The 25919-nt window shown below is 37.2% G+C and overlaps 3 protein-coding genes and 2 long non-coding RNA genes across 6 annotated transcripts; 2 read left to right on the forward strand and 3 right to left on the reverse strand.

Annotated features, from left to right (window-relative positions):
- Positions 1–3003: 3003 nt before the first annotated feature.
- LOC131695030 (uncharacterized) lies at positions 3004–6680 on the reverse strand. Its single transcript, XM_058983563.1, has 4 exons — positions 6128–6680; positions 5632–5799; positions 5320–5573; positions 3004–5264 (listed from the first exon to the last, which is right to left on the reverse strand). Exon 4 carries the CDS (start codon positions 4794–4796, stop codon positions 3666–3668), a length of 1131 nt encoding a protein of 376 aa, XP_058839546.1. The 5' UTR covers positions 4797–5264; positions 5320–5573; positions 5632–5799; positions 6128–6680; the 3' UTR covers positions 3004–3665.
- Positions 6681–6815: 135 nt separating this feature from the next.
- Positions 6816–9306, reverse strand: LOC131695031 (uncharacterized). The gene is made up of 3 exons (XR_009306584.1): positions 8994–9306; positions 8595–8939; positions 6816–8535 (listed from the first exon to the last, which is right to left on the reverse strand). It is a non-coding gene; the product is annotated as an uncharacterized LOC131695031 (long non-coding RNA).
- Positions 9307–10581: 1275 nt separating this feature from the next.
- LOC131695028 (uncharacterized) lies at positions 10582–12679 on the forward strand. Of its 2 annotated transcripts, none has more exons than XR_009306583.1 (4): positions 10582–10953; positions 11269–11661; positions 11713–12336; positions 12393–12679. It is a non-coding gene; the product is annotated as an uncharacterized LOC131695028 (long non-coding RNA). The 2 variants fall into 2 exon arrangements; XR_009306582.1 differs by having other exon boundaries at positions 11269–11658.
- Positions 12680–14021: 1342 nt separating this feature from the next.
- On the reverse strand, positions 14022–15872 carry LOC131695027 (putative nuclease HARBI1). The gene is made up of 2 exons (XM_058983560.1): positions 15031–15872; positions 14022–14936 (listed from the first exon to the last, which is right to left on the reverse strand). Exons 1-2 carry the CDS (start codon positions 15751–15753, stop codon positions 14187–14189), a joined length of 1473 nt encoding a protein of 490 aa, XP_058839543.1. The 5' UTR covers positions 15754–15872; the 3' UTR covers positions 14022–14186.
- Positions 15873–20855: 4983 nt separating this feature from the next.
- On the forward strand, positions 20856–24205 carry LOC131695026 (uncharacterized). Its single transcript, XM_058983559.1, has 3 exons — positions 20856–20871; positions 20958–21374; positions 21996–24205. Exons 1-3 carry the CDS (start codon positions 20856–20858, stop codon positions 24203–24205), a joined length of 2643 nt encoding a protein of 880 aa, XP_058839542.1.
- The last annotated feature ends 1714 nt before the right edge of the window (positions 24206–25919 follow it).

Here is a 25919-nt window from a genome sequence, read left to right on the forward strand (position 1 = left end):
TAAATCCTAGTTTGAGAATACTTTTAATTCAATGATTGAAATTGGTTTGACTTCGATCGATTTCTTCACTCACCCAGCTGTAAAACCTGGTTTAAAGGTTAAGCGAGGGTGAAGAAATCGGCCCTAAGACTAAACTGAGTGTAACCTTGATGCAAACTATTCACGATTTAGGTTCGATTTCTTCACCCTCGCTTAACGATTTATGATCGACTTCTTCACCCTGGCTTAAACGTTAACCGAGGGCGAAGAAATCGGCCCTTAGGGCACCCTCGCTTAGCTTTTAAGGGCCGATTTCTTCACCCTCGCTTAACTTTTAAACCAGGTTCACCAGGACGTTTAAACCTGGCTTAAGCTTTAAGCAAGGGTGGAGAAATCGACCCTTAGGGCCGATTTCTTCACCATCTCGGCTTAACGTCCTAAACCTGGTTTATGGAAAGCCCAGTTTAAATTTAAACTTCACTTTTAAACCGGGTTCAAAATATTGAATTTCTTCACGTAGGCTTAGCAATTTGACACGATCGCTTACCGTAAACCTGGTTTAGTGAATTTTCCAATATCGTTCCAGTGATTTCCAATGGAAACGTCACTTTAAACCGCTAAAGTTTGACAAGACATAAATCGCAAATCATTCTGCCAGTTAGTTTGAATTCAATTAAAAACTAAAATGCAACCTGCAACCAAAACGGAAAAGCGCGTTCGCTCAGTGAATTTCTCTGAAGCAGAGGAGGAGCTGCTGATAAAATTAGTTTTGAGCCGTAAAAATATAATTGAGTGTAAATCCAGCAATATGCTAACCAACGATGATAAGCTTCGTGCATGGGAGGACATCGCTTCTCAATTTAATGCAAGCTGTCTCAATACGGTGAGTGGTGTGTACTATGCTGTTGGCAAAATAATTTAAACCAATTTATGTTAGGTTCGAACATCAATAGTTTTAAAAAAAAATACGAGAATTTGAAAAAAAAAAAAAAAAAAAAAAACTATTCGTCAGGCGATTGCTAAGGAGCGGTTGTCTCATAAGGCTACTGGTGGTGGTCGTAGCTCTGAGCTATGGCAACCAAAATCAGAAGCGCTGGCAGAACTACGCGAAGTTATTGCTCTCTCTGTCGATGGGCTTCAGTCGATGTGTGACGGTGACAACGAAGCTGGTGAAAACACCATTGATGTCACGGAAGATGTTCCAGTAGCGAATGAACTGGAGAGCGAAGAGATTGAGGTTGAGTATTTGGAAGAAACGGCAGATGTGTCAAAAAACTGCGCAGAAACGGAAGTAATGAGCATGGCTGTCATCAGCAATGAGGCTGTAGATGATTTTCTTCTCAGAACGTTGTCAACGCCGTCACTCGTCGAGGATCCAATTGAAATTGCCGGTCCTAGTAGAATCACAAAGTCTATACAAAAAGGTGAGAATAATTGGGTGAAGTATAGTTCAACTACGATGAAAAGGCCCATTAGCAATGCTTTAAAAACAAAAGCAAAACGACAAAACCAAACAGCCGATCTCGAATTAAAGCAAAAACTTCTGAAGCGCGACGAAGAAATGACAGAAGAGTTGCACCGTCTTGAGGTTCAAAAGCGGAAAGTTGAACTCGAATCCGTTCAAATCAAGCTTCAAACCAACAAATCAAAGTTGCAGTTACAGCAGCTTTGCTATCAGCACAAGCGGGAGGAGCATGCAAAACGAATGATGATTTTGGGCCCATTCAAAACAACGGAGACACCAGCACAGGCTAGTAGTTCCAGCTCGGAAAGCGAGTGATTTTTTAAAATAAAATATTGACTCTTCTTTTATTGAATCAGTAAATTTAACTTAATTTCAATTGGAATTTAATTCAACAAGTGGGCAATGTTATCTTTCTCATTTATTTGCGATTGGACTTCATGGTTGCCGGGACGTAACGCATGTGTTCATCTGTTCACACTCTGCACATTCCCGAATATCGATTTGATTTCGACATTTCGCCCAACAACTAATGCCCCTTATCCCGTACTGCTTCGTTCATATAAACTATCCATCGGAGTCACTCCCCTTGTGGCAGTCGTAGATGAGGGTTAAGGGTTGCTTTTTCACTAATCCTGATCGTAACATCAACCAAATATGTAGGAAGTGGTATTCCCAAATTTGCTTCTCAAAAATCAACCTCTTCCTCGATGCCAACTTCAACGCAGTTTGAGTGATTGTTGATCGACGGCTTATCTTCACAAAAAACATTCGAGTATTTCAAGGAGATCCTTGGTCCATAAAAGCAAGCTTTGTTCCAGCCAACGAAGACACCGAGCATAACGATTCTTTGCTGGGCAAAAGCACATTCAATGTATAGAAAAGAGATTATAACTACTAGAGGTCGCATGTCGCTGTTAACACTGATGATGTATTATCTCTCTTTCATATGCTACGTTCATTCGTTTGTCACATATTGCCCCGGGTACACATATGTCAAAGTAATGGGATACAATATGCTAGAGCTAGCCCCATGTTTCAATCCGTGAATTCATGGAGACAGTAGTGCTTTGCTCCTTCTAGTCGTTATAATCTCTTTTAGTTATAATCTTTTTTCTGGTGTATGTTAAAGAATTGCAATATTCCTGTACAATTGGTTGTAATTTTGGATACACTGAAACCTCCATTTACGAACCAAACCGGGGGTTCGTAAATTGAATTAGTTCGTAAAAAAAGTGTTCGTTATTTGGGATTTAGTTCGTAAAAAAAGTTTGCTTCACATTCTTATTAATATTCGTTGGTTGAGCAATATTCTCGATAACCCTGACAATATGGGTATTTTTGGAACAGGATTGACAAGTAGATGCTGAAAATGGACAATTGGAACCATTTTGAAATCCAATATGTCGACTTCTGGTTGAGCAATATTCTCGATAACCCTAACAATATTAGAGGTGTGCGCCACGCCGCCGCCGCCGCCTCGCCGCGCCGACCATTGCATGTAAATATAGTACTTTACCTGAAATCGGCGCGGCGCACACCTCTATACAATATGGGTATTTTTGGCTTGGCAAGTAGATATTGAAAATTGACAATTGGAACCTTTTCAAAATCCAACATGGCGACTTCCGATTGAGCAACATTCTCGATAACCCTAACAATATGGGTATTTTTGGAATAAGCTTGCTAATGTGGTTTTCGTTTGAGGCGAAACTGAGTCAGTTCCTAACCCCAACTGCTGTCAAAATGTATGAACTGACAGCGGTTGGGGTTAGAACCTGACTCAGTTTCAGGTTCAAGCGAAATCGCCATAAGTAAATGCTGAAAATGGACAATTAGAAACTTTTCCAAGTTCAATATGACGTTTGCCGGTTGAGCATTATTCTTGATAACGAACAATATGGGTTCTATTTCCGTCATGCACTCGTCAACCCTATCCCGAAATACCCATATTGTTGAGGTTATAGAGAATTGGATTCCAAAATAGTTCAAGACATCGATTTCCGTTATGCATTATCTTGGATTCCAAAATGGCTCCAGACATCGATTTCCGGCATGCACTTGTCAACCCCATTTCGAAAATACCCAACTTATATAAGTAACAATTAACTAAGAATATATAAGTATATAATTTCATGCTGTAATGTACGAACTCAAACTTTCTAAAAAGTGTTCATTATTTCGAATTTAGTTCGTAAAAAAAGTTACATAAATCGAATATTACTTAAAAAAAGAGTTCGTAAATGGAGGTTTTAGTGTATACGACTGAATAATAGCGTGCATGTGACATGGTATACCGATTTGCGATTTGAATTAATGGTTCTTTAGGACCTTTGGCATATTTTTTTAGAACTCCATTAATATCTTCATAAAAGAACAACGAAAAGGCCCAAAGTGGGCCAAAGTTTTTACAACATTGAACGATGTGTAAAAGTAAGTGAACGTTGTAATTCATTTCATCAATCGAGTAAAATATTTCAAAATCTTTCACGTACTTTTTCAACTGTATATCGCATGCGTTTAGAGTATTCTCTGATAAATTAGGCTGAAGCAGTTGAGCTATTGATGTAACAAGTACTCTATGATGTTTATACTGTTCGTTGGGTAAATACGGTTTCAAACAAATAGAACTAAAGTGTAACAACCATTGCAACCATTCGTTGGCTTTCCATGTGTTGCGTTCGCTTATTTTCCTTGTCGTCCTGGAAGCTTCAGTGAAAGGATGGATGCCGCATAATGAACTATCGATACAATGAAGCTTATTTTTAATGTAATATGATGTACTCGGTTTCTCGAACCATATCCTACATAACTGTTTAACAACTCCCAGTAAAACACTGTGTATAAAATCGACTGGACATTGATTTACAATATCGAACGACGGTATGAGTATTACAGATGATACACCTTTAACTCCGTTTATCGGCATGGTTCGGGAAATGCTGACGGACATGGCGCGCAACGTATCTTTATAGTTACGTGTCTGTACTTCTTCAAGGTATCCATACTTCACTTGATGTCGGGTTGTATGACCAGGGTGCAAACAGAAACTACATCCATCGTATCCATTAAATTGCTTGAATTTTTGTAGTTTGCAGCGAGCCATTGTATCAACACAGCATGCTACGGTCCTAATTGTGGGTACTTGAATTGATCCAACTTGAAGCTCATCCGAGTAGAGCTGTTGCAGTGTTATGAGAAATGGTTTCATGAACACATCCAAGTCAGGTTCTCCTTTATGAAGCCACAACCCAACAACAAGTGCATTTTTCCTCAGGAAACGCAAGTTGGGTGGCAAGTCATTCACTGAAGCAATTATGGGCCACAAAGCTCGCTTCATATTAGAGTTGAACATTTTTACACCATCAGTATTAAAGCAAAGTGATATTTCATTTGCCTTCGTTTTAATGTTAACAACAGCTGCATTCAAAATATCAGTTATATCCGATGCGGCGAGTATTTCTTACTTGTAATTCTGAATCTGCTTCCAATTTTTTTGTAGTATATCTTTTAGGTTGGATCGAAAGTCGAACATTATGAAAAAGAACAGCTCTATCTCTTTACAGTTGTTACAAACAATTTTGTTTACGCCTAAGTACAATCCACACTTATCGCATACATAGTGTCGGACATAACTACCTCTAGAAAAGACTTCCTGAAATTGATGAAATGTGTCTGGCAGGGCGTTTGATCCGATTATTATGTTAAGCATCTGAAGAATGTCAGTAAGTGTAATGTTTGTTAAATTGTGTTTCATGAACATGACTTCAAGGCGGGTAACTTTCAGGTATGGATGAATGGGTACTTCCATGTTATCATTTTCCTGTAACATACAAACATTTATAAAATCTGCAATTGTTTTATATGCAAGTTATAACCATCGAGTGAGTATTGTCGTTTTCGACGAAATTGCATGAGCTATCCTCAAATTCATAAGAATTCTCAAACTCTGCCTCAATGTTTTCCTTATGATTCGTAAGTCGAAGGGGTTTTTTTGGTCTGTTATGATCCCTTTGTTTATATTTTCAGGATGATTACTATCCTGATTTTGTTCGCAGATGCTACTTGCTATAGTGCTCGTATCATTCAATATCGTGTATTCGTTCGGTGTACATTCAGTTTCGCGGTGTTTCTAAAAATATTTTAAACAAACTTTGGTATATGTAAAGGGTAGTGTGTGATATAAATACCATGGAGCTAGTCATTTCATTTCTGGTGAAATAATTCATACTATCTACAAGGTTTGCTTCCACGAATTGTAGAGCCCGATGATCCGGACTTTGGCCGCTGCAGCAGGGTTCAAATATACTCACGCCTGTATTCTCGCGCAGAGTACATTCAGCAGTACGATGTTTTACCTGAAAAAAAGATTGAATCACAAATATATATATATATATATATATATATATATATATATATATATATATATATATATATATATATATATATATATATATATATATATATATATATATATATATATATATATATATATATATATATATATATATGTATATATATGTATATATATATATATATATATATATATATATATATATATATATATATATATATATATATATATATATATATATATATATATATATATATATATATATATATATATATATATATATATATATATATATATTCAAATTGATGTTTGAAATAATGCGGTATACATACCCGTTTGAACCGATGCACATATGGAATGTTTCTGTTTAAACAATATAACTTGCTCATTCGTGAGCTTCGCATCTTAAAACATTTATTTGTTTATCCAATTTTTTTCACGTTAACTTTTTTTGTTTATTACTTTTGACGTTTCTCGGGTGTCGTCAATGTGCGACCAGGGTGGCCAGATAGAATTTCTTAAAATCGGTAGGGTCACTAAAAGTTTATCGGTAGGCCGGGTTGTTGTCCCAAAAGCGTAGTGTTGACATAGAATTGTAAAATACTGAAAACTAAGATCTCAGACCAAATCCAACCCAAAAATGAATGTTGAGTAGGATGTGTCCAAAATCAATAAAATTCGGTAGTTTTCGGTAGGGATAACAAAATATCGGTAGTTTTCCCTTGGTCCTCTGTGAATCGATAGGGAAGACCAAAATCGGTAGGAATGCGAAAAAATAATTGCATTTAAATGGAAATTCGTTATAGTATCAGGCAGTGATCTGACTATGAATAGCTCTTAAGCGCTTCCATGTTTCTTTAATGAATTGTAGCATGGTAATATCAAACCACATAACAACCCAATGATTTTAAGGAGTATTCACAACTTTGAGAAATAATTATTTACTAAATGGTCTCGAGCACAGCCCAATGCGTTCCTTTCCGTGCTGGATTGATCCGGAAGTACCGTTGTAGCCAACAATTCGTCAAATCCCTCAATTTCTTCTGGTGGCATCCCTTCCTTGACATCGATAGCAATGTTATGTAATACTGCGCACGCAACAGTAATAAGCTGAACTGTTGATATTTTCACTCGCATTCCTAATGCAAGAATTGGAAATCGTCGTTTCAACACGCCATATGAACGTTCTACAACATTTCGGGTACGGATTAAACTTTCGTTATATAGAGCTTCAACGGAAGTGTTACATCGAAAAAAAGGTGTCGCCAAGTACTTTGTATTGCGATATCCAGAATCACCAACGAGTATAAAGTTGCTATATTTCCCCTCCTCGAATTGCATCTTTAAAGTAGAATTATTAAAAATTTATTGGTCGTGGGATGCCCCAGGCCACCTTGCGACGATGTTCAATATTTTTAAATTCGCCGAGCTAACTGTCTGTACATTAAGCGAAAACCAAGATTTACGATTCCGGTAGCTCTCAGCTTGGTCACCACCAGGTGATTGTATTTTGATGTGTATACAATCGATCGCACCTATTGTTCTCGGAAATTTAGCAATAGCGTAGAAGTCACGGCTTGCTGCCTGCAGTTCACTCTGCGTTTGTGGCATCTTTATAAAGCGTAAGTACATTTACGCTAAAGCAAGCGATACACGTCGAATAATACGGCATACAGATGAAATACAAACACCGGAGAAGTCCGCAATTGCGATTTGCATTGATCCTAAGGCATAAAACCGAAGTGTGATCAATAATTGCACCAACGGCCGGATGTGTCGAGATCTACATTAAACATTCAAATTATTTTCATTTTATTAATAAACTGGTTCAAATACCTGGTTTCATCAATTTCCAAAGATGAACGAATAATTTGCAAGATCATCATTACAGTGTTCTTTTGCAAACGGAATCTCATGAAAAAGTCCTCGTCGTCCCAGTTGTCAATGTTGATGCGAACTTTCATTTTATATTGGCGACGAGCCAATTGAAAATAGTTTTCCTCACTATCTTCATCGATATCTTCCCAAAATCTCCAATGTGGCTGTTCCCAAATATGTTTACGCCGACTATACATTTTCTTGTTTGAAAATGTTTGGCGAACGAAGAGTGAAATGCTACACAGTATAGTGAAGAAAATGAATATCTTTACTTAACGAGTTTAGCGTCGTTAAACCACCTCATAGCACCGCTTAAATTAAACGTCGCTTATCCTAAACCCGGCTTAATTTGAACCTGGTTTAGACGCTAAGCGAACCTGAAGAAATCGAAAAAAAATTAAACCTGGTTTAAAATTTCGTTAAGCCTGGTTTAAAAGTTAAGCGAGGGTGAAGAAATCGGCCCTTAGTCTGGAAAAAATTACCTAACTGAAGCATTTCCTAACATAAAAGAAAACAAAACCAACTTTTAAAAAATTAATTGAAAACCTTCTACCACTGCAATGCATGTGCCTTAAAGCGTTTTCGTTTTTTCTTGGTGCTACACCGGTGTAGTGCAAAAAAGGAGATAGACTGATTACACCCAATTTAAAATGAGGGTAGCACCAACTTCACCGGCATTATAAAAAAACTAAAACGCCATTGGTGTCATTGCTTAACATTTAATGTAACTCCTTCAGGCAGTTGATTCGTTGAAGTTACTATTTAATCGCATCAGGAAATAATTCATCCAATGCAACGGTTTACCATGTTACTGTGTGAATAGCCAGCATTAATCATTGCATTAAGCAATACGCGGAAAAATCTAGAACATGAAAAATAAATCGTTAGTCCCGGTATAGATTAACTTGATTTTCAACTTACAATCTTGCTAAGTTCTGATCTTATTTTAGCTGATACCAGCTACTCTGGGAGATGTCTTACGTGACCAAACTTCGCCATCCTGGCTGTGGTTGTAGAGACTCGGATCTCACAGACCGAGTAACTCTTGTACGACCGCGCCGTACTACTCCATATATCCGAAGGCAAGATGTAAGATATATAAAGCGGGTAGGCAGCAGCTCGCAAGCAGCGATTAGACCCGTCCATCCCAAAAGCAAGGCTCATTTTTCGGACGTGACAGTCAATACACCAGCATAAAGTCTAATAGCCAGGTCGGATCCGCCACAGGAGGTCACGTAAAATTGAGAAACATCTATCTGAATCCTCCTGTGAAACAAATTACATGAAAAGAAGACCTAGGTATCTTAAATATTTACTTACCAAAGATTCTGAGGAGAATTTTTTTCAAATCCCGCGAACACTAATATTCAGAGTCAATGGATAAATACAGAGATGCGTGGAGAGAATTCAAGTGAATCTGGATTCTAGCCAAACATTTAAAAAAGGGCCCATCTGCAAATCGTAAATATTTAAAAAATTGCAAAAGAAGGTTTGGTCAGATTCATAATCCTATTTGGAAAATTTTTATTTCGTTTGATTGCGCATATTGCTTCTACTTGTATACTGCCCATGATCGCAAAAGAGGCCCATAAAGATAGAAAATCCCATAGAAAATGGGACAAATGTGCGATCATGTGCAGTATAACTCACATAAAAAAATACTGATATTATTATTAATTAAGTGAAATCTAATTTGATGGTCAGGTTAGCCCCATAGAACATCGTTAAATCAGATTGGCCCTGTATGTAAATTATAAAAAAATTGGGCTAAGAGCAGTTGTGATTTCGATTAATTCATCACTGAGAAAAATGTAAACGTTATGCTTATTGATTTTACACATAGATTTTTGCAATTAGTGGTGGCATATAGACACTATTTGGTGGCACACAAACCTAATGTGTGTATTTACAAGAAATATTAGTCTTACATCCACATTTCATAACTATAAGGCACATAAAACCCGATTCTATAATAATAAGCACATATAACATATGTGTGTGCGTACATAGTTTATACAGTTGACAAATCGAAGGTATGTGTGCGCGTGATAACAGCATTTCTTCTTCATATGAATTTTAAGTGGTTTGAAGCAAATAGAATTAACGTTTGGATTTTTTATCAGTGATTGAGTACGTGTTACTCTGCTGTTGTAAGCCTTTTACAATAAGTTATAATACAACAATACGTTATTGTGAACTTCCCACCAACCTGGACTCCGAACTTTCGAAGTGCGAGTGATCTCAAAACTGCGAGCTGTCAAAACACATGTATTTCAAGTGATAGAGATGGTACTTTCATAGACAGACCAGTCGAACTAACTAGTCTATGAGAAGAATTTAAAAGAGGAATGGTAAGTGCGCAGTGCGGTTAGAATCCAGTTTTTAGTACCACAAGCAATATAATCCTTTTAAAATAATTGTATTGCTAGTTTGGCCCTTTTCAATCCGTTAGGCTCTTTTGAAATCAATTAGGCCCTTTTATAATCAGTTAGGCCTTTTTGGAATCAGTTAGGCCCTTCCATAATCAGTTTGGTCATAAAAATCAATTAGGTCCTTTTATAACTTGTAAAATCGTTATCAAAATTCTTCATAATCAAATGTTGTGTTGTGTACGTGTTCGGGTAGATATTTTTTTTATGAAAAACGTGAAAATTCGATTTGTTTACATTTTACAGTTAGGCCCTTTTCAAATGTTTGGATAGGATTGTACTACACTGATAAAAATCGACACGCTTCATTCAAGTGATTCGACACATGATAATCCAACAATAATCGACATCATGATTTCAAATATCATCAATTCCAAATCCGAAAATCGTACACTTCGAGTCCGAATGTTTTATCACATTAACATAGTAAGCCGCAGCGCATAAAAAATTCATGTATTTTTCTCTTGATTTCAATATCATGAAAGTTGAGATTCTAGTGATTTATCTTTCATTTTGCACCACTGTTTTCTAACAGTGTATTTAAATGAATGACACTTGAACGTTACACGTGTAAACACGGTAAACACTTCGATCAAAAGCGTTGCTGGAGGATGATTGCCGACAACTGATAAAACTAAAATGGCAGCAGCAAGAGGTTTCAATTTTGTAGATACAGCGAGGAATACGAGCGATAGGATCGAAAAATCCTGATTATTCGTACCGTCTACCCAAGAAAAAATCTCATGAACTCGGACGCCAAAAGAAAGTGCTGATGGTGTGAAAGCAGATTCAGAATCATTCCATCTGATGATCGATCGGAAAAATCAAGCCATCCAAGGAATTCCTTCTAGGTACATATATCACTACTATACAGTTTTCTTCTGTTATTATTCTAATTTATAATAATTTATATATATATATATATATATATATATATATATATATATATATATATATATATATATATATATATATATATATATATATATATATATATATATATATATATATATATATATATATATATATATATATATATATATATATATATATATATATATATATATATATATATATATATATATATATATATATATATATATATATATATATATATATATATATATATATATATATATATATATATATATATATAATGATTACAGTCGTTTACGATTATCCAGCAGTTGAACCGTGAAAATGAATTCGAAAAAATTGAATCTATTTCGCCATCTCAGGAAGCAAAATTGTTGCCGCAAATAATTCACATCAAAGAGACATTTGTCAGCAAATAGATTATGCAGACCATCGCCGTCCAAATAAAATAAGGATCCAGCCCCTGTATAGTAAATGGATTCTGGTTGAAACAAAAGATGCAGCAGATTAATGAACGAAAACACCAAATTGAACGGCAGCATTGAGAAGATCCTCAAGGGTTGCTCACGTCGGCGGATCAAGCAGTAGTACAAAATCAACAATAAAGACGGTGCCGGGAAAGGCAGAATTCCGCTCTACCCAGGTGAAGCAGTCAAGGTACTGATGGATTTGAAGTGAACGTAGTTAAGTATTCTACAGTTAGGTTTCATTATGTTTACTGAGTATTTTTTTAGACTTTGTCTGTGATTCCGAGCAGCTAGGGGTAGGCGACATCAGATCAGATCAGAATCCATCACAGATTAAGTCATTTGCGACTAAGAACGACTGTCTAAACAACAACCAACAGTAAATCTAACGGTACTCATTGAACCAGTCCCCTCTGTACAGGGTGGTATCCGAGGCTGCCTTAAAAAACAGCAACTTGATAGCCAAGTTCATCATTCAAGTTCGCAACAACCAGAGATTTTCTCTCATCTTTAACAAAATTCATCTGCGACAAGGAGTAGGTGCAAATCCCTCTCGTGAGCCTCGTTATGGTTGATTTAACTACTACCAAGAGCGACATGATATGTTGGTTCCAATCAGTACTAGATTGATGGAGGTCGGCAGTTACTTGGTGCCCAGAAATTTCACGAATGCAGTTTGGTTTACAGTGTCCATGAAATGAACCATAAAAATATTCGATAATCAATGCATATAAACTATTTCAATTTACTACACCTGCACTGATTCAACAGTTGGAGAAATGAGTCTGACATGTTCCCGGTGGAATTCGGGTCTTCGGCGACCCCAATCAATTGCTCTTGACCGAACCATTGAGGAATCTTTTGATTGATGCATGATGGGTCTCTGGCAAAGTAAAATATTTAATATAGATACAAACATGCACGTAAAACTAACAAGTTTTTTTCAGACTGAGCCTGCAGAAAACGAAAATGATTCAATGACCGGTTATTGGTTAATTCCCATACGACCAAAGATATGAAATGTTGGAATTCTTGAACATAAACTTTACACAATCGCTTCTGGAAGTTCGTTTGGGTGTATGGAATGTATGAGTTAAACTAATATGCAACTTCGAGATCGTAAAACCATAAGACGCAATGTTCTTTCGCTTTCCTAATACTTGCGTAGGTTCACATAGTATTAGGCCTGCAGAGTTGCTATGAAAGTACACAAAATTCTTAACTCTAAACTAAATTAAGCCAATAAAAACAACAGATAAATTTGAAGTGAATTTGTTTTGATTTAAATTAGTAAAACGTAATTTGAAGTCAAAATGGACGTCACTTTAATTTAAAGTGCTGTGTATTGGAAATGAGGAATGACGCGTTGGCAACCATGAACGGCCAATTTCTTCACCTAGGTGAAAACCGGTTTTCGGCTGACTAATAACCAGCAATATAAAAACTGGTTTTCGGCGAAAACCGGTTTTCATTCAATGAAGAAATTGGCCGGAAGTGTTTTCCATTCGGATGTGATGTGATTACCACTATGCGCAAATCGAAGTGTGAAACACTTGATAGTAAAGTGTGTAGTTTTTTCATAGAATGAATTTTATTTGACAATTCTCGGTACTTTGTTTATATTGAAGTTATGTGTGTTCAAATGCAACAGAAGAACATCCGTTGCACTCGAACACACGTAGCTGACGAAGTAAACAAACCACGCAAACCACCGACATTAACTTTTCGCATGTAAACAATTAAATATGTCAAACCCGGGAAAATTTAGCATATTTTTGAGCTCTGTAGAAAAGTCTTGAATGCGTAATACGGTGCGCGACTTGGCGGCGGATGACGAATAAGTCAAGATACTCTCCAGGTGTTCGAATTTGATTGAAACAGATGATCGATTGGATCCATTGTTTTCGGATCGAATAAAACTTTTGGTTTAGGGGTGGAGATAGCGTAGTTGGTAAATCGATTGCCTTGTACGCAGCTGAAGAGATTTCTCTAACCCGACAAAGAGGCGAATGACCCTAAGGTTAAAACCTCTATAATCAAAAGAAAAAAAACACTTGGTTTCAGCCTCCGCGCATCTCTATATACAAGCAACATCTCTGCTAAACAACAAATTGCTGGGCACACTCGAGCATATACGGACAGTGATGGTAGAAAATATTAAAGTATTATTGCGCACTTCCCACCAACCTGGACTCCGCACTTTCGAAGTGCGAGTGATCAAACTACTACTGAAAACTGCGAGCTGTCAAATCACATGTATTTCAAGTGATAGAGATGGAATTTTCATGGACAGACCAGTCGAGCTAACCAGTCTATGAGAAGAATTCAATAGAAGAATAGTAAGTGCGCAGTGTGGTTAGAATCCAGTTTTTACTGCCACAAGCAATAATCTGTTTCGAATTAATCTTATTAGATTGCTGAATGCTGTATTTCTGAAGGCAATTTACCATTTACAACAGTAAAAATTGTAAACAGTCTTAAAAGTATATTAAATAAAGAGAAGTCCTTTGTTCAGAAAGTCTGCATTTTTATTGCAAATTATGTCAAACTTTTGTTTTGTTGTAATAATAACCGGCTATTAGGAATCATAAAATCATCTGTCGAATTAATTTCAGGGCGCCTGATCTAGGTAATAAGGTACTCATTGTTAATTTAAATATATTCAACGAAACGCTGTTTATTATATTTTTTTTTTCAAACGAACATTTTTAGGTTTGTTTAACAGCCAAAGAAACATCGATTTATATTTTTCCATTGCTGTTGAAATAATTGCAGAATCTATCACGAATATTCTTTGCAGTCGCAGTTCCATTTCTGCTCATTGTACCTCTAATACTCATGAGATTGGGTTTGCAAGTGGATTCATCATTCGAGGTGCTGCAGAGATACGAGTTTGTATTTTCTTTTGCCAAATAGTTGTGCAGATAACACGCCGCCATGGTCACTTTCGCAGCCTTTTCAGGATTCAAATTAATTGGCTTTTGGAATATTCCGAATCTGGATGTAATTATTCCAAACACGTTTTCGATTGTTACACGAGAAGTTGAGAGTCTCTCATTGTATACTTGACGATAACAATCCAACGATTTTTGAGAGTATGGTTTCATCAAGTTCGAATCCAAAGCAAAAGCTTCGTCACCCACAAACACAAATGGAAATTCCTCATTAGTTAGAGGTAACGGTGCGGGATTCGGTAGGTTCAAACTTTTTTCACGTAGGAGTTCGCCGAATTTCGTATAGAAAAGAACGCCGCCATCAGATATCTTACCATTCATGCCAACGTCGATCATCAAAAATTCTTTTTTAGCGTTTGCTACTGCCATCAGCACAATGCTATAGAATCCCTTATAATTATAGTACTGAGAACCGGAATCATCTGGTTTGCGAATGGCGACATGCTTTCCGTCGATGGCCCCTACACAGTTCCAAAATCTGTGCAATGTTCCAAAATCGTTGGAAATCGTCTCCCATTGCTGAGGTGTTTGGGGAAACTGAGAAGAGAAAACATCATCAACATCAATCACCACAAATGTGTTTTTTGTCAATAGAATACACCTTTTCGTCCTAGAAATGGTTTTAACTTACCTTGATATAATCTTGAAGGACGTATATCAATGCTTCACACGTGTTTATAATTGCTGCACTTATCGACGCTGGAGACATAATTGCAGAGAATTTTAAGTCTTCAAAACTTCTCCCAGTCGCTAAATATCTCAGCGTTAGTGCAAGCTTCTCGTTGGCAGGCAAACTGCGTCGCATGAATGTGTCCTGTTTTGTGATGAATGGGCTGACTAAACTTAGCAGCTTCATGAACGTTTCTTCGTTCATGCGGAAGTAATTTCTATAATCTTCTTTCTCTTTTAAGCTTATTTCCTTTAGTAAAACCACATGCGAAAAATTTTCTCGTTTTTTCAACCATTCCTTCATCCAGTATCTACGAGCTGTACGTCGCTCTGATCCAAGAGCTATAATTATAGCTGCACAAGCTTTTTTACGACAATCCATTTTTGGGACTCGACGCAATCGGTTTGAAAAGAAAACTGATTCTGATTTATGATCATGAAAATGCAACTGTGTATTGACAAAATTATTGAACGTGTAAAGGGCTAAAATATTGACGAGAGGATTGACGTATTGCAGCAATATCGTCAATACTGTGTATTGACAAAAATATTGAACGTGTAAGGGCCGCTTTATGGTCGGTCCACAATAAACAGAATCAATTTCATTCGACACAATTTCGTGATAGTCGAGTTTGTTTAATTTGTTGGTGCTCCATGGTGTAAAGTTTTTGTTATTCACCGACATGTCCAAAATAACACATTATTTTCTTTAATTAGCTATCCAATATTTTCGCTTTTCTAACAAATGTCTCAAAATTGAGTCATGCAGTACGGTATCTTCCTAGAGAAAATCCTAAGAGAAGAGACGACAACAGGCTTCTTGCTCTTCTTAATTTTCTCGACTTGGCCCTGCCGTAAATCTGAAGACAACAAGCGTTAATCGTTGCCAGATTCCCTTTGAATGCTTCTTACAATTGCCGAAAATAATTGTATTGTTTATTATTAATTGTACCTAAAAGATCGCACCTCTACCAAGAATTTACAATGCTAGCTGCATTTAAAAATTAAATTAAATATTTATTCATGTCTCTCTTAACAATACACGTAACTATATCGTCATTCAGGTCTTTTATTCAATTTGCACGAAATGTTGATGTGTATGAAAAATAGCCAGAATAGATTCAGCAGCACTGTTTTCCATCCCGATTGTAAATATAATGAACGCTCATTACGGGCAAAATGACCAATCAGAAGCTGGTTCAATATTGAGATTAGGACTGGATCAAATTAGCTACGCGATTGTCTTCTCTTCTCTTATGGCGATTTCGCTTGAACCTGAAACTGAGTCAGGTTCTAACCCCAACTGCTGTCAGTTCATACATTTTGACAGCAGTTGGGGTTAGGAACTGACTCAGTTTCGCTTCAAACGAAAACCACATTAGAGAAAATCGAGCTTCGAGCAGCGTTGGAAGATTTATCTGGAATTTTCCAGATTTTTCCCAACTGAACAGACATTCGTTCAAGCAAGACATTTTACTATATTTTTTAAATTTTGCCAGATTTTTCCATATATTCAGAATTCTACGTTACACTCTAGAGGAAATGCCATTATGCCAGATTTATCTGGCACAGCTTGAGTTTTTTTAAGCTTCCAGCAAAAAGACAAACCTCTCATTCTACCAAATTTACAAATTTTGGAAATCTGGGTCAAATTTTCCTAAACAAAAATCGAATAATATTCAAAATGTATGTCAAATTTCGATGAACTTGAGGTCGTTGTTGAGTGACAGATTTTGCCAGACATTTTTATTTGAACTGCCAGATTTTCTTTGAAAAATAGTGGCAACCCTGGCTTCGAGCAAAACAAGCAGAACAATTTGAACTGTCAGTGGGGCCCATAATTTGTGTGCCCGCTGAGATGTTGACTTATGTCAGTTCAATACAAATGGGATAGAGGTGCCATATATGTGTACCACAGACTCTATAGTTATAATCTCTTTTGACTAACTACTTTATTATCCTAAAAAATTCAATTACATATATTCCATAAAGTTTTTGCGCACACGTGATGCCCAGAATTGTGTTCTATTAAAAGTATGCACACTGATAAAAGGGGAAATTTAGTTTCTTTTTATCATCAAACAAAACAGCAGTCAGGAACAACAGCAGTGGCGACTAACGACCTTGGCAAAAATGTACCTGTACTTTTTTATCACCGGCTTCTATTTATTTGGTAAAACTTTTGTGCTCCGTACAATTTGTAATTAGCAGTGTGTCTCATATTATGCTCAATTTTCTCTGATAAGTGAGAAACATAAATTTTAATAAATAATTAGTGTTAAAAGACCAAAAATGTATAGATTATGATAATGAGAGTGGCAAATATATTATGGATGTGAATCAATGTGCTTTGAATGTATTATTTTATGTTGAATATTATTTTATAATGAAATGTGATTATAGCGAAAAACATATAAAAATATAGTGTTAAGATCGCTTATTTTGGGTACCGAAGAGAGGAGAAACAAGCAGTGGTTCTTCGTGTAAAATGAAAAAATTCACTTTCAAAGGAGTTTTTGATGGTTTTCGAAGTTCTGCGGTGATTCCACCTTCTTCTCTAGGACCAGTAAGAATTTGCCAAGAACAAGAAATTCAAGAGACTTTACGACCGGAGCATTTTCAACTACGCAAGGTAAGTCATTATTTGTGTTTAAGGTGTGGTCGTTTTAATTTTATCTGAAAATGACAATCAAGAAAACCAAACTATGCATGTAAGTCTCCAGTGATTTTCGGCAAGTTCGAAGGCGAATAATCATTCAGTTGCATTCAGTCTTGTTCTGATTTGCGAAGGATTACATTTTCGAATGAATTTGATTTGTATTCGCAATAACAAAAACAAGCGGAAGTCGGACTCGATCGAATCATATTCGTCGACGAATGAATCCGTCGTTAAATGTACACCTCAGGAATTTGATCACGGGATTTTGTTTCTCAGCTATTTCAAATTGGAGATGGATTTTTGATTTTCCGTGACGGAAAACAGTCTACACGGAAAAATAACATTCCCGTAGTGTATTGTCTGTTTCGAGATAATTAGCATTTCTTCGAGTTGTTGCTATATGGGGAACACTCAAGTGCAATCGAAACAAAAACACACGTCAAAATGTTTTCTCACTCGCACTGATGCAAATTAAATGGGCGCGTAATTAAACGCACGGCCCGGTGGCGGATGGCTGAAAAGTCGCAATGTGGATTTAAGAAAAGATTCGCAATCAAAAAAATCCTGGAAAATGTCACGGGTTTTTAAAATTCTCCACACCAAAAATCCAGGTAGAAACAATTCAACATGAATTGTTTCCGTCGGAAAAAATGATCTTTTTATTACGTTTAAAAATTTGTGCTGCTCTGAAAAAATTGGTATTTTTTAGAGGCAGCAGAAGTTTTATTTTGACAGTTTAGAGAGGTAACGGCGGAAAATTTTCCGTGATGAAAATCCGACACAAAATCTCGGCCCAAGTCCCGCGATCGAATTTCCGAGGTGTACAGTACCTGTACTCTTAATGCAGCCGTGTTTACAAACATTAGGCTGTGCACGCTGACGAAGTCGACTTAAAAATGACTTTTAATGTGAGTCGTGTTTACAAACTTTGCTTTACAGTGTAATGGCAGTGTTGGTAAACACGGCTCACAGTAAAAGTCATTATTTATGTCGACTTCGTCTGCGTACACAGCCTAATTGCTCCACAGAATAATGGCGATGTTGGTAAACACGGCTCACAGTAAACGTCAGTTTTATGTCGACTTCATCTTACAACCACAGATTAAAGATGCTGAATCCCTCTGGATAAAGACCCGCCATCTCTATTGGCGATTCTACGTTGAAACCGCTCACAGATAGCGCTGGAAGCAAAGTGTTGCTGATTTGATTCTGTTCTGTCATAGTGCATATATTTTCTGTAAACATTGGTAAAAAAATAACTTTTAAACACCAAATCACCGATCAATTTGTCTATAATTGTTTATGAAAATGATGGAAAACCATCATTTTATAAGATGATGAGAAAACATCTTGCGAAAAGCGTGTAAAACATAGTGGTTTCTAATATTATTCGCAGAGCTATATGTGTGCTGTTCCGAAATGCAATTAGTTGAGCACAGTACCTGCCGCACATCATTTACCGTTCCTCCTAAGTTAAGATAAACTTTCATGAGATGGTGTAAATTCATGAAACTCTCCAGATCACGCGAGGAAAGAATATATCCGGCTAATAAGAAAGTGTCAGCTTTGTATCATACACAGCCGATCCTTCTCTCTGATAGTCATCACTGAATCTCCTACGTAGTCCAAAATATGAAGGAGTTTGACATTGGTACTGATTGGGTGTCGGTTTCGAGATGGAACTTCATTTATGGACCGATTTTTTTTAACCACAATATTACCCCGATAACAAATCGAAGAAGTGTATGAACCAAATGGTTGCAAATGGCTGTAATTTCAGAATAATCGCAAATAAAACTAAATTTCTTACTCGTTTCATTCATATTTTGGCAGTGGTAAGCTTTTTCCGAGAGAAAAATGAAGTTTTTGTTGTAAGCTACGACTCACTTGCGGGTGAAAACAAAAGCAAACTGTATCACTTTGCCAGTTCATGAGCTGAATCATAGGTGTCGCATGACTAATTTTGGTTTTGCCGCAAATCGCCAATAGGTAGCCGGTGACATGTTCGATTGGTAGATTTGGCTTCATTCTGTGCGAGCCTTTATATAAGTAAACAACGCCTTTGATGTAATGTATCACCAAAGGATTTTGGTTTGTTTGTCTCACAAAATACCTAACCTCAACCGGTTTTTGCAGTGCAAAATGTTTTGTTTTCCTCACGAAATAATTCTGGACCGTTTATTTTTTAACGGGAATAGAAAGGCTTTTAATCTTTTGGCGAGACATTGCATCTGTGCAAAGGCCTAAGTAGAAAGGTACGCAAAGAGTGTGCAGAGAGCGAAGCCATAAAAAGTCTACCTATCGAGCAAAATTAGAATCCAGATTTGCTGTAAAGATATCAGAGATGGATTCCAATTGTACTCGATAGGTAGACTTTTTTTGACCTCATATTATGCTCAATTTTCTCTGATAATTGAGAAACTTAAATTTTAATAAATAATTTGTGTTAATAGACCAAAAATGTATAGATTATGATAATGAGAGTGGCAAAAATATTATGGATGTGAATCAATGCGCTTTCAATGTATTATTTTATGTTGAATATTATTTTATAATGAAATGTGATTATAGCGAAAAACATAAAAATATAGTGTTAAGATCGCTTATTTTGGGTACCGAAGAGAGGAGAAACAAGCAGTGGTTCTTCGTGTAAAATGAAAAAAATCACTTTCAAAGGAGTTTTTGATGGTTTTCGAAGTTCTGCGGTGATTCCACCTTCTTCTCTAGGACCAGTAAGAATTTGCCAAGAACAAGAAATTCAAGAGACTTTACGACCGGAGCATTTTCAACTACGCAAGGTAAGTCATTATTTGTGTTTAAGGTGTGGTCGTTTTAATTTTATCTGAAAACGACAAGACAACTGGGAACACTGATCAGGTGACGCGGCGCGATTTCCCCTTCGTGAAAATTTTCTAAATTATCGGTTTTTCTTGTTAATTTCCGGTAACCGGCGGTCTGTGTCTCGTCGTATCGTTTAAAAGTTTCCCAAACAAGTGGAGTTTGTGTGAATTTTTGTCGCGTCTCGCGAAAAACTGTATCAGCAATTTGCCAACTTGACATAACCTCATTGTCAATGTTCTCGAACTAAAAGCGTAGCCCTAATTCGTCTGCGTGGTGTTTTTATCACTATGGTAAAGGAATCAGGTAAAGGAAGGAAAGTGCGATCTATGCGGATGCGTTGAACCGCCAACAAAATGTAAAGGGAAAAAAGGGAAAAAATCAACAAGTAGGCTGGATTTGCTGTGACAAGTGCTCGTCATGGGATCATCTAAGCTGCGTTCGGATCAACGATTCGCTGATCGACGATGTTCAGAGCTACACGTTTTACTGCGAAAACTGCTCGGTCCGAGGGACGCTAATCGCGAAAGGATCGAATACAACTTCCGGCAGTGACGAGGTATCACTACTGAGGAAAACTGTCCAAGATTTATCTACGCAAATCGTGAATCTTCAGGCTGAGCTTGACACGCTACGGTCCTCAAGCAAGCAGCAGATTGATCGTATCCAGTGCAAGGTAAACAATGACAATCAGCGGGACACCAAATGTGTAGCTCAAACCACTTTGGTCAGCAGCATCGAAGAGAAGCTGGAAATTCTCGAAGCAGGTGCAAAACTAGCCGCTACTTGTTCTCAATCAGTGAACTGCCGTAGGCTCGCTATAAATAAAATTCCGTTTTGCGAAGGTGAAAACGTGCGCAGCATTGTAAAAAATGTGCTCGATTTCCTTGACATCAGAGAAGGTATAGCCAATGTAACGAACTGCTTCCGTCTCAAAGCGAAACCATCGAAATGGTCAGACCGAACAATTTCTCCAACCATTGCTGTTATTTTCGACAATCAGCAAACACTGGATAAAGTTCTGAAGCGATACTTTGACAGGCACAAAGACGCGAAATTATGTCACCTAAAAAATGCTCTCGATCTCGAATACCGATTTACTATCAACTAAATGCTATCCGTGCAGACTTTTAGAATCCGTAATCTTGCCCTTCGCCTTAAGCAAAGAAAAGCTGTCGAGTCAGTCTTTGTCCGTAACGATACCATTGCTGTCCTTCTTCCAGGTGAAAAGCGGTACACTCGTGTTAACGACACTGATCACCTTCTCAAGCTCACTGAAAACATACGCAACAAACACGAAGACTCATCCATCTTTTTTGACGCGATATCGGCTGATCTGTCTACTTCCTCAACTCGTTAATCATCCACACCATACGCTGACGATTAATTACCTAATATGTCCACAAGCAACCTCTCAAATCTTCGTATAGGCCATCTCAACGTTGGAGGGCTTGAGCGCCACATCGACGGCGTGAAACTATTACTCGATAGCAACCAATACCACATCTTCGCGGTAACTGAAACCAAATATAAACCATCTAGTCCAATCGGTCCAATCCGGATCCCAGCTTACAATTTCGTCAGGCATTCACTACCATGTGGAAGAGGTCGTGGCACTAAAACCTGCGGCGGAATCGGGATTTACGTTCGAAAAGGGATAAAAGCAACACCAGTACTTAAATCAATCTTCGACCCGACAACCCCCATCGGACTAAGGATAGAATTTCTCGCTATCCAGATCAGAATTAACGACCTGAACTTAGGTGTAGTGACTTTTTACAACCCATTATGCTCCAATCCCTACTTCAGCCAGGTGTACGAAAAAGTTCTCATCGATCTGCTTGATTATGGATTCGATAGACTGTTCATCGTAGGCGATTTTAACATTAACGTTAAGTCGCCTCACCAGACAACGAACCTTGCAGCGCTTAACCACATCAACTCTACATTTAACCTCACGATTCTCCCAACCGGTCCCACTCGTGTTACCGAAAACACCTCGACTACAATTGACCTGCTAATTACAGACTCGCCTAACTCTGTGATCAAATCGAAGACTTCAACCGGCAACACCATTTCCGATCACGACGTGGTTTATCTTCTGACCAACATCAGGATACAGAGATCTAACCCACAAATAATTAGCGTAAGAAATATACACTCCATCAACCCTCTCCGATTGCAAGCTGATTTTCAATCAAAGGATCTGCGACCGTTCTTTGCTGCAGGGGATTCGACCACAAAAGCTGAACAGCTGACCTCTGTGCTGAGAGAATTACTGCAACATCACGCGCCAGAACGCAATGTAACTGTACGCGACAAACATACACCTTGGATTTCAGAAGAAATCAGAAGAGCTGTGAAACTCAGGAATTTAGCGTATACCTTATACTCCCGAAACCCCAACAGGATGCGTGGGGACAACCAGTGGCAAGAATACACCAGAACGAGAGACAGATCCAACTCCCTAATCTTTACAGCTAAGAAGAGTTACGCCGAGCTACACTTCGACCACAATCTGCCTGCAAAAAAGTTATGGTGCAACTTGAGAAGGGAGGGGATCCATAACAATGCGAGAAATAACACACCTGTTGAAGAAATCAATGCTGAGGAATTGAACAACTTCTTCAGCGTTGGACACAGACAATTACAACCTGCAGGCCATCACAGGACGCCTAATGAACCATCCCACCGCACGGCAGTTGACCACGGAGAACCCGATTTCAACTTCCGCCACACTAATATTGATGAAATTTGCCGAAAGATTCATGAAATAGGTACCAACGCTACAGGTTCTGACGAAATCCCGATCTCATTCATCAAACAGCTATGCCCTTTCATCCTCCCAGCCCTCTCTCACTTATTCAATTCGATCATAGATACCAGATCTTTCCCCTCAAATTGGAAGAAAGCTTTAATTACTCCGATCCCGAAGCTATCAAACCCCACCGAACCTAAGGACTTTCGACCAATAAGCGTCCTGCCAGCATTATCGAAAGTTCTAGAAAAAATTCTACTTGCGCAAATCACAGATCATCTCGATAATCCGAACGCTCCGCTGTTAGCAAAGTATCAATCTGGATACCGAAAAGGATATAGCACGACCACTGCTTTAACGAAAGTCGTTCACGACATTTACGCCGGGTTCGGCAGCAACCAATGCACCGTCATGGTGCTGGTCGACTTCTCGCTGGCCTTCAACTGTGTGGATCATCGCATTTTAGAAACAAAACTCCGCGATGAGTTCCACTTTTCTCAAGCCGCCTGCAACTTAATATCATCCTTTCTCGCACACAGAAAACAGTCAGTGCGCTTAGGTGATAGAATATCAAGCGACCGTCATGTCCTAGATGGTACACCACAAGGCTCTTGTTTAAGCGCACTGCTCTTCAGTTTATACATCAACAGCTTGCCGTTGTTCCTCAGATGCAACTACCACCTCTACGCGGACGACCTACAAGTGTACGTATCTGGTCCAGCAGCCGACATTGACGTCCTTGTCCAGTATATCAACGATGATCTCGAAGCAATAGCTACGTGGGCCAGAATGAACCGCTTATCTCCTAACCCGAAAAAAACACAACACGGAGAACCAAAATTCGGCTCAAATGCGAAAACCTTAGTTGATTTACTGAATTGAATTAGTTATTATTTAGGACAACTAAGCAAATTCTCAATTTGCTGATTTTGATTAGTTGTTCTCGATCTTCCTGAAAAGAGCTAAAATGCTAGTTGGAATTTCTGTTTTCTCTGCTGATTTGGCGAGAAAATGATGCTGTCACTTTTAGCGGAGACACATTCTCCTTCTTCTCAACTAAATTTTGTGCTGAATTTAGTGCTATTTTCTGTTATTTCAACTAACATATACTCTAAATTCAAAGCTTTTTTGCATTAAAATTATCTAGTTATTTAGTTGAATTCCTGAAAAAATATACTAGTTTTAGGGAGGTTGTTTTGTTCAATCTAGTTTTTTCCTCAGTTGATTTCAACAAATGTCAGTTTTGAATTTAAGTTATTCTGTTTTTAAATTTAAAATTTTTCGTAGTTAATTTTAGAATGTCAATTTTTTAAATTTAGGACAGTTTTGGTTAAATTTAGCGTTTTTACATTTCTTATAAAAGAAATGTATAGAATTCGCTCAAACTTTCAAGATTTTTTCCGAGGCCCGGAGGGCCGAGTCTTATATACCAATCGACTCAGCTCGACGATTTGGGACAATATTTGTGTGTGTATGTAACGGACAAATTCTCATTCGTGTTTCTCAGCAATGGCTGAACCGATTTAATCCAAACCAATTTTAAATGAAAGAGCTAAAAAACAGTATGAACGCTATTAATTTGTTTTTGATTCTGATGTTTAGTTTCCAAGATATGAATGTTTGAATGCGTAAAAATGGCGTTTTTTGCAGTTTTTTTTTTGAATTATCTGCCGAAATTGACAATATAGATTACCAATTTATATGTTTTTAGATAGCTTTAACGAATACCTTTCGAACAAGCTATAGATTGTTGAAATCGGTATATTATCAAAAGAGATATTTAATATTAAATTCGGACGAAAGATTTTTATCATTTCACATTGCCAGAAATATGACCAAAAACATGTATTCTATTATTCAAAGCTTTTTTGCATTAAAATTATCTAGTTATTTAGTTGAATTCCTGAAAAAATATACTAGTTTTAGGGAGGTTGTTTTGTTCAATCTAGTTTTTTCCTCAGTTGATTTCAACAAATGTCAGTTTTGAATTTAAGTTATTCTGTTTTTAAATTTAAAATTTTTCGTAGTTAATTTTAGAATGTCAATTTTTTAAATTTAGGACAGCTTTGGTTAAATTTAGCGTTTTTACATTTCTTATAAAAGAAATGTATAGAATTCGCTCAAACTTTCAAGATTTTTTCCGAGGCCCGGAGGGCCGAGTCTTATATACCAATCGACTCAGCTCGACGATTTGGGACAATATCTGTGTGTGTGTATGTAACGGACAAATTCTCATTCGAGTTTCTCAGCAATGGCTGAACCGATTTAATCCAAACCAATTTTAAATGAAAGCGCTAAAAAACAGTATGAACGCTATTAATTTGTTTTTGATTCTGATGTTTAGTTTCCAAGATATGAATGTTTGAATGCGTAAAAATGGCGTTTTTTGCAGTTTTTTTTGAATTATCTGCCGAAATTGACAATATAGATTACCAATTTATATGTTTTTAGATAGCTTTAACGAATACCTTTCGAACAAGCTATAGATTGTTGAAATCGGTATATCATCAAAAGAGATATTTAATATTAAATTCGGACGAAAGATTTTTATCATTTCACATTGCCAGAAATATAACCAAAAACATGTAATCTATTA

Source organism: Topomyia yanbarensis, unplaced genomic scaffold (genome assembly GCF_030247195.1).
Source record: "Topomyia yanbarensis strain Yona2022 unplaced genomic scaffold, ASM3024719v1 HiC_scaffold_24, whole genome shotgun sequence".
Lineage (NCBI taxonomy): Eukaryota > Metazoa > Arthropoda > Insecta > Diptera > Culicidae > Topomyia > Topomyia yanbarensis.

What these genes read in the sequence shown, in the direction of transcription:
- LOC131695030 (XM_058983563.1), bottom strand. Translation starts at nt 4,796, where the DNA reads ATGTTCAACTCTAATATGAAGCGAGCTTTGTGGCCCATAATTGCTTCA.
- LOC131695027 (XM_058983560.1), bottom strand. Translation starts at nt 15,753, where the DNA reads ATGTCGGTGAATAACAAAAACTTTACACCATGGAGCACCAACAAATTA. An exon ending in TCCTTCAAGATTATATCAAG is followed by an intron (nt 14,937 to 15,030) that starts GTAAGTTAAAAC and finishes TTCTCTTCTCAG; the next exon opens with TTTCCCCAAACACCTCAGCA.
- LOC131695026 (XM_058983559.1), top strand. An exon ending in TTCTCAATCAGTGAACTGCC is followed by an intron (nt 21,375 to 21,995) that starts GTAGGCTCGCTA and finishes ATCTTCGTATAG; the next exon opens with GCCATCTCAACGTTGGAGGG.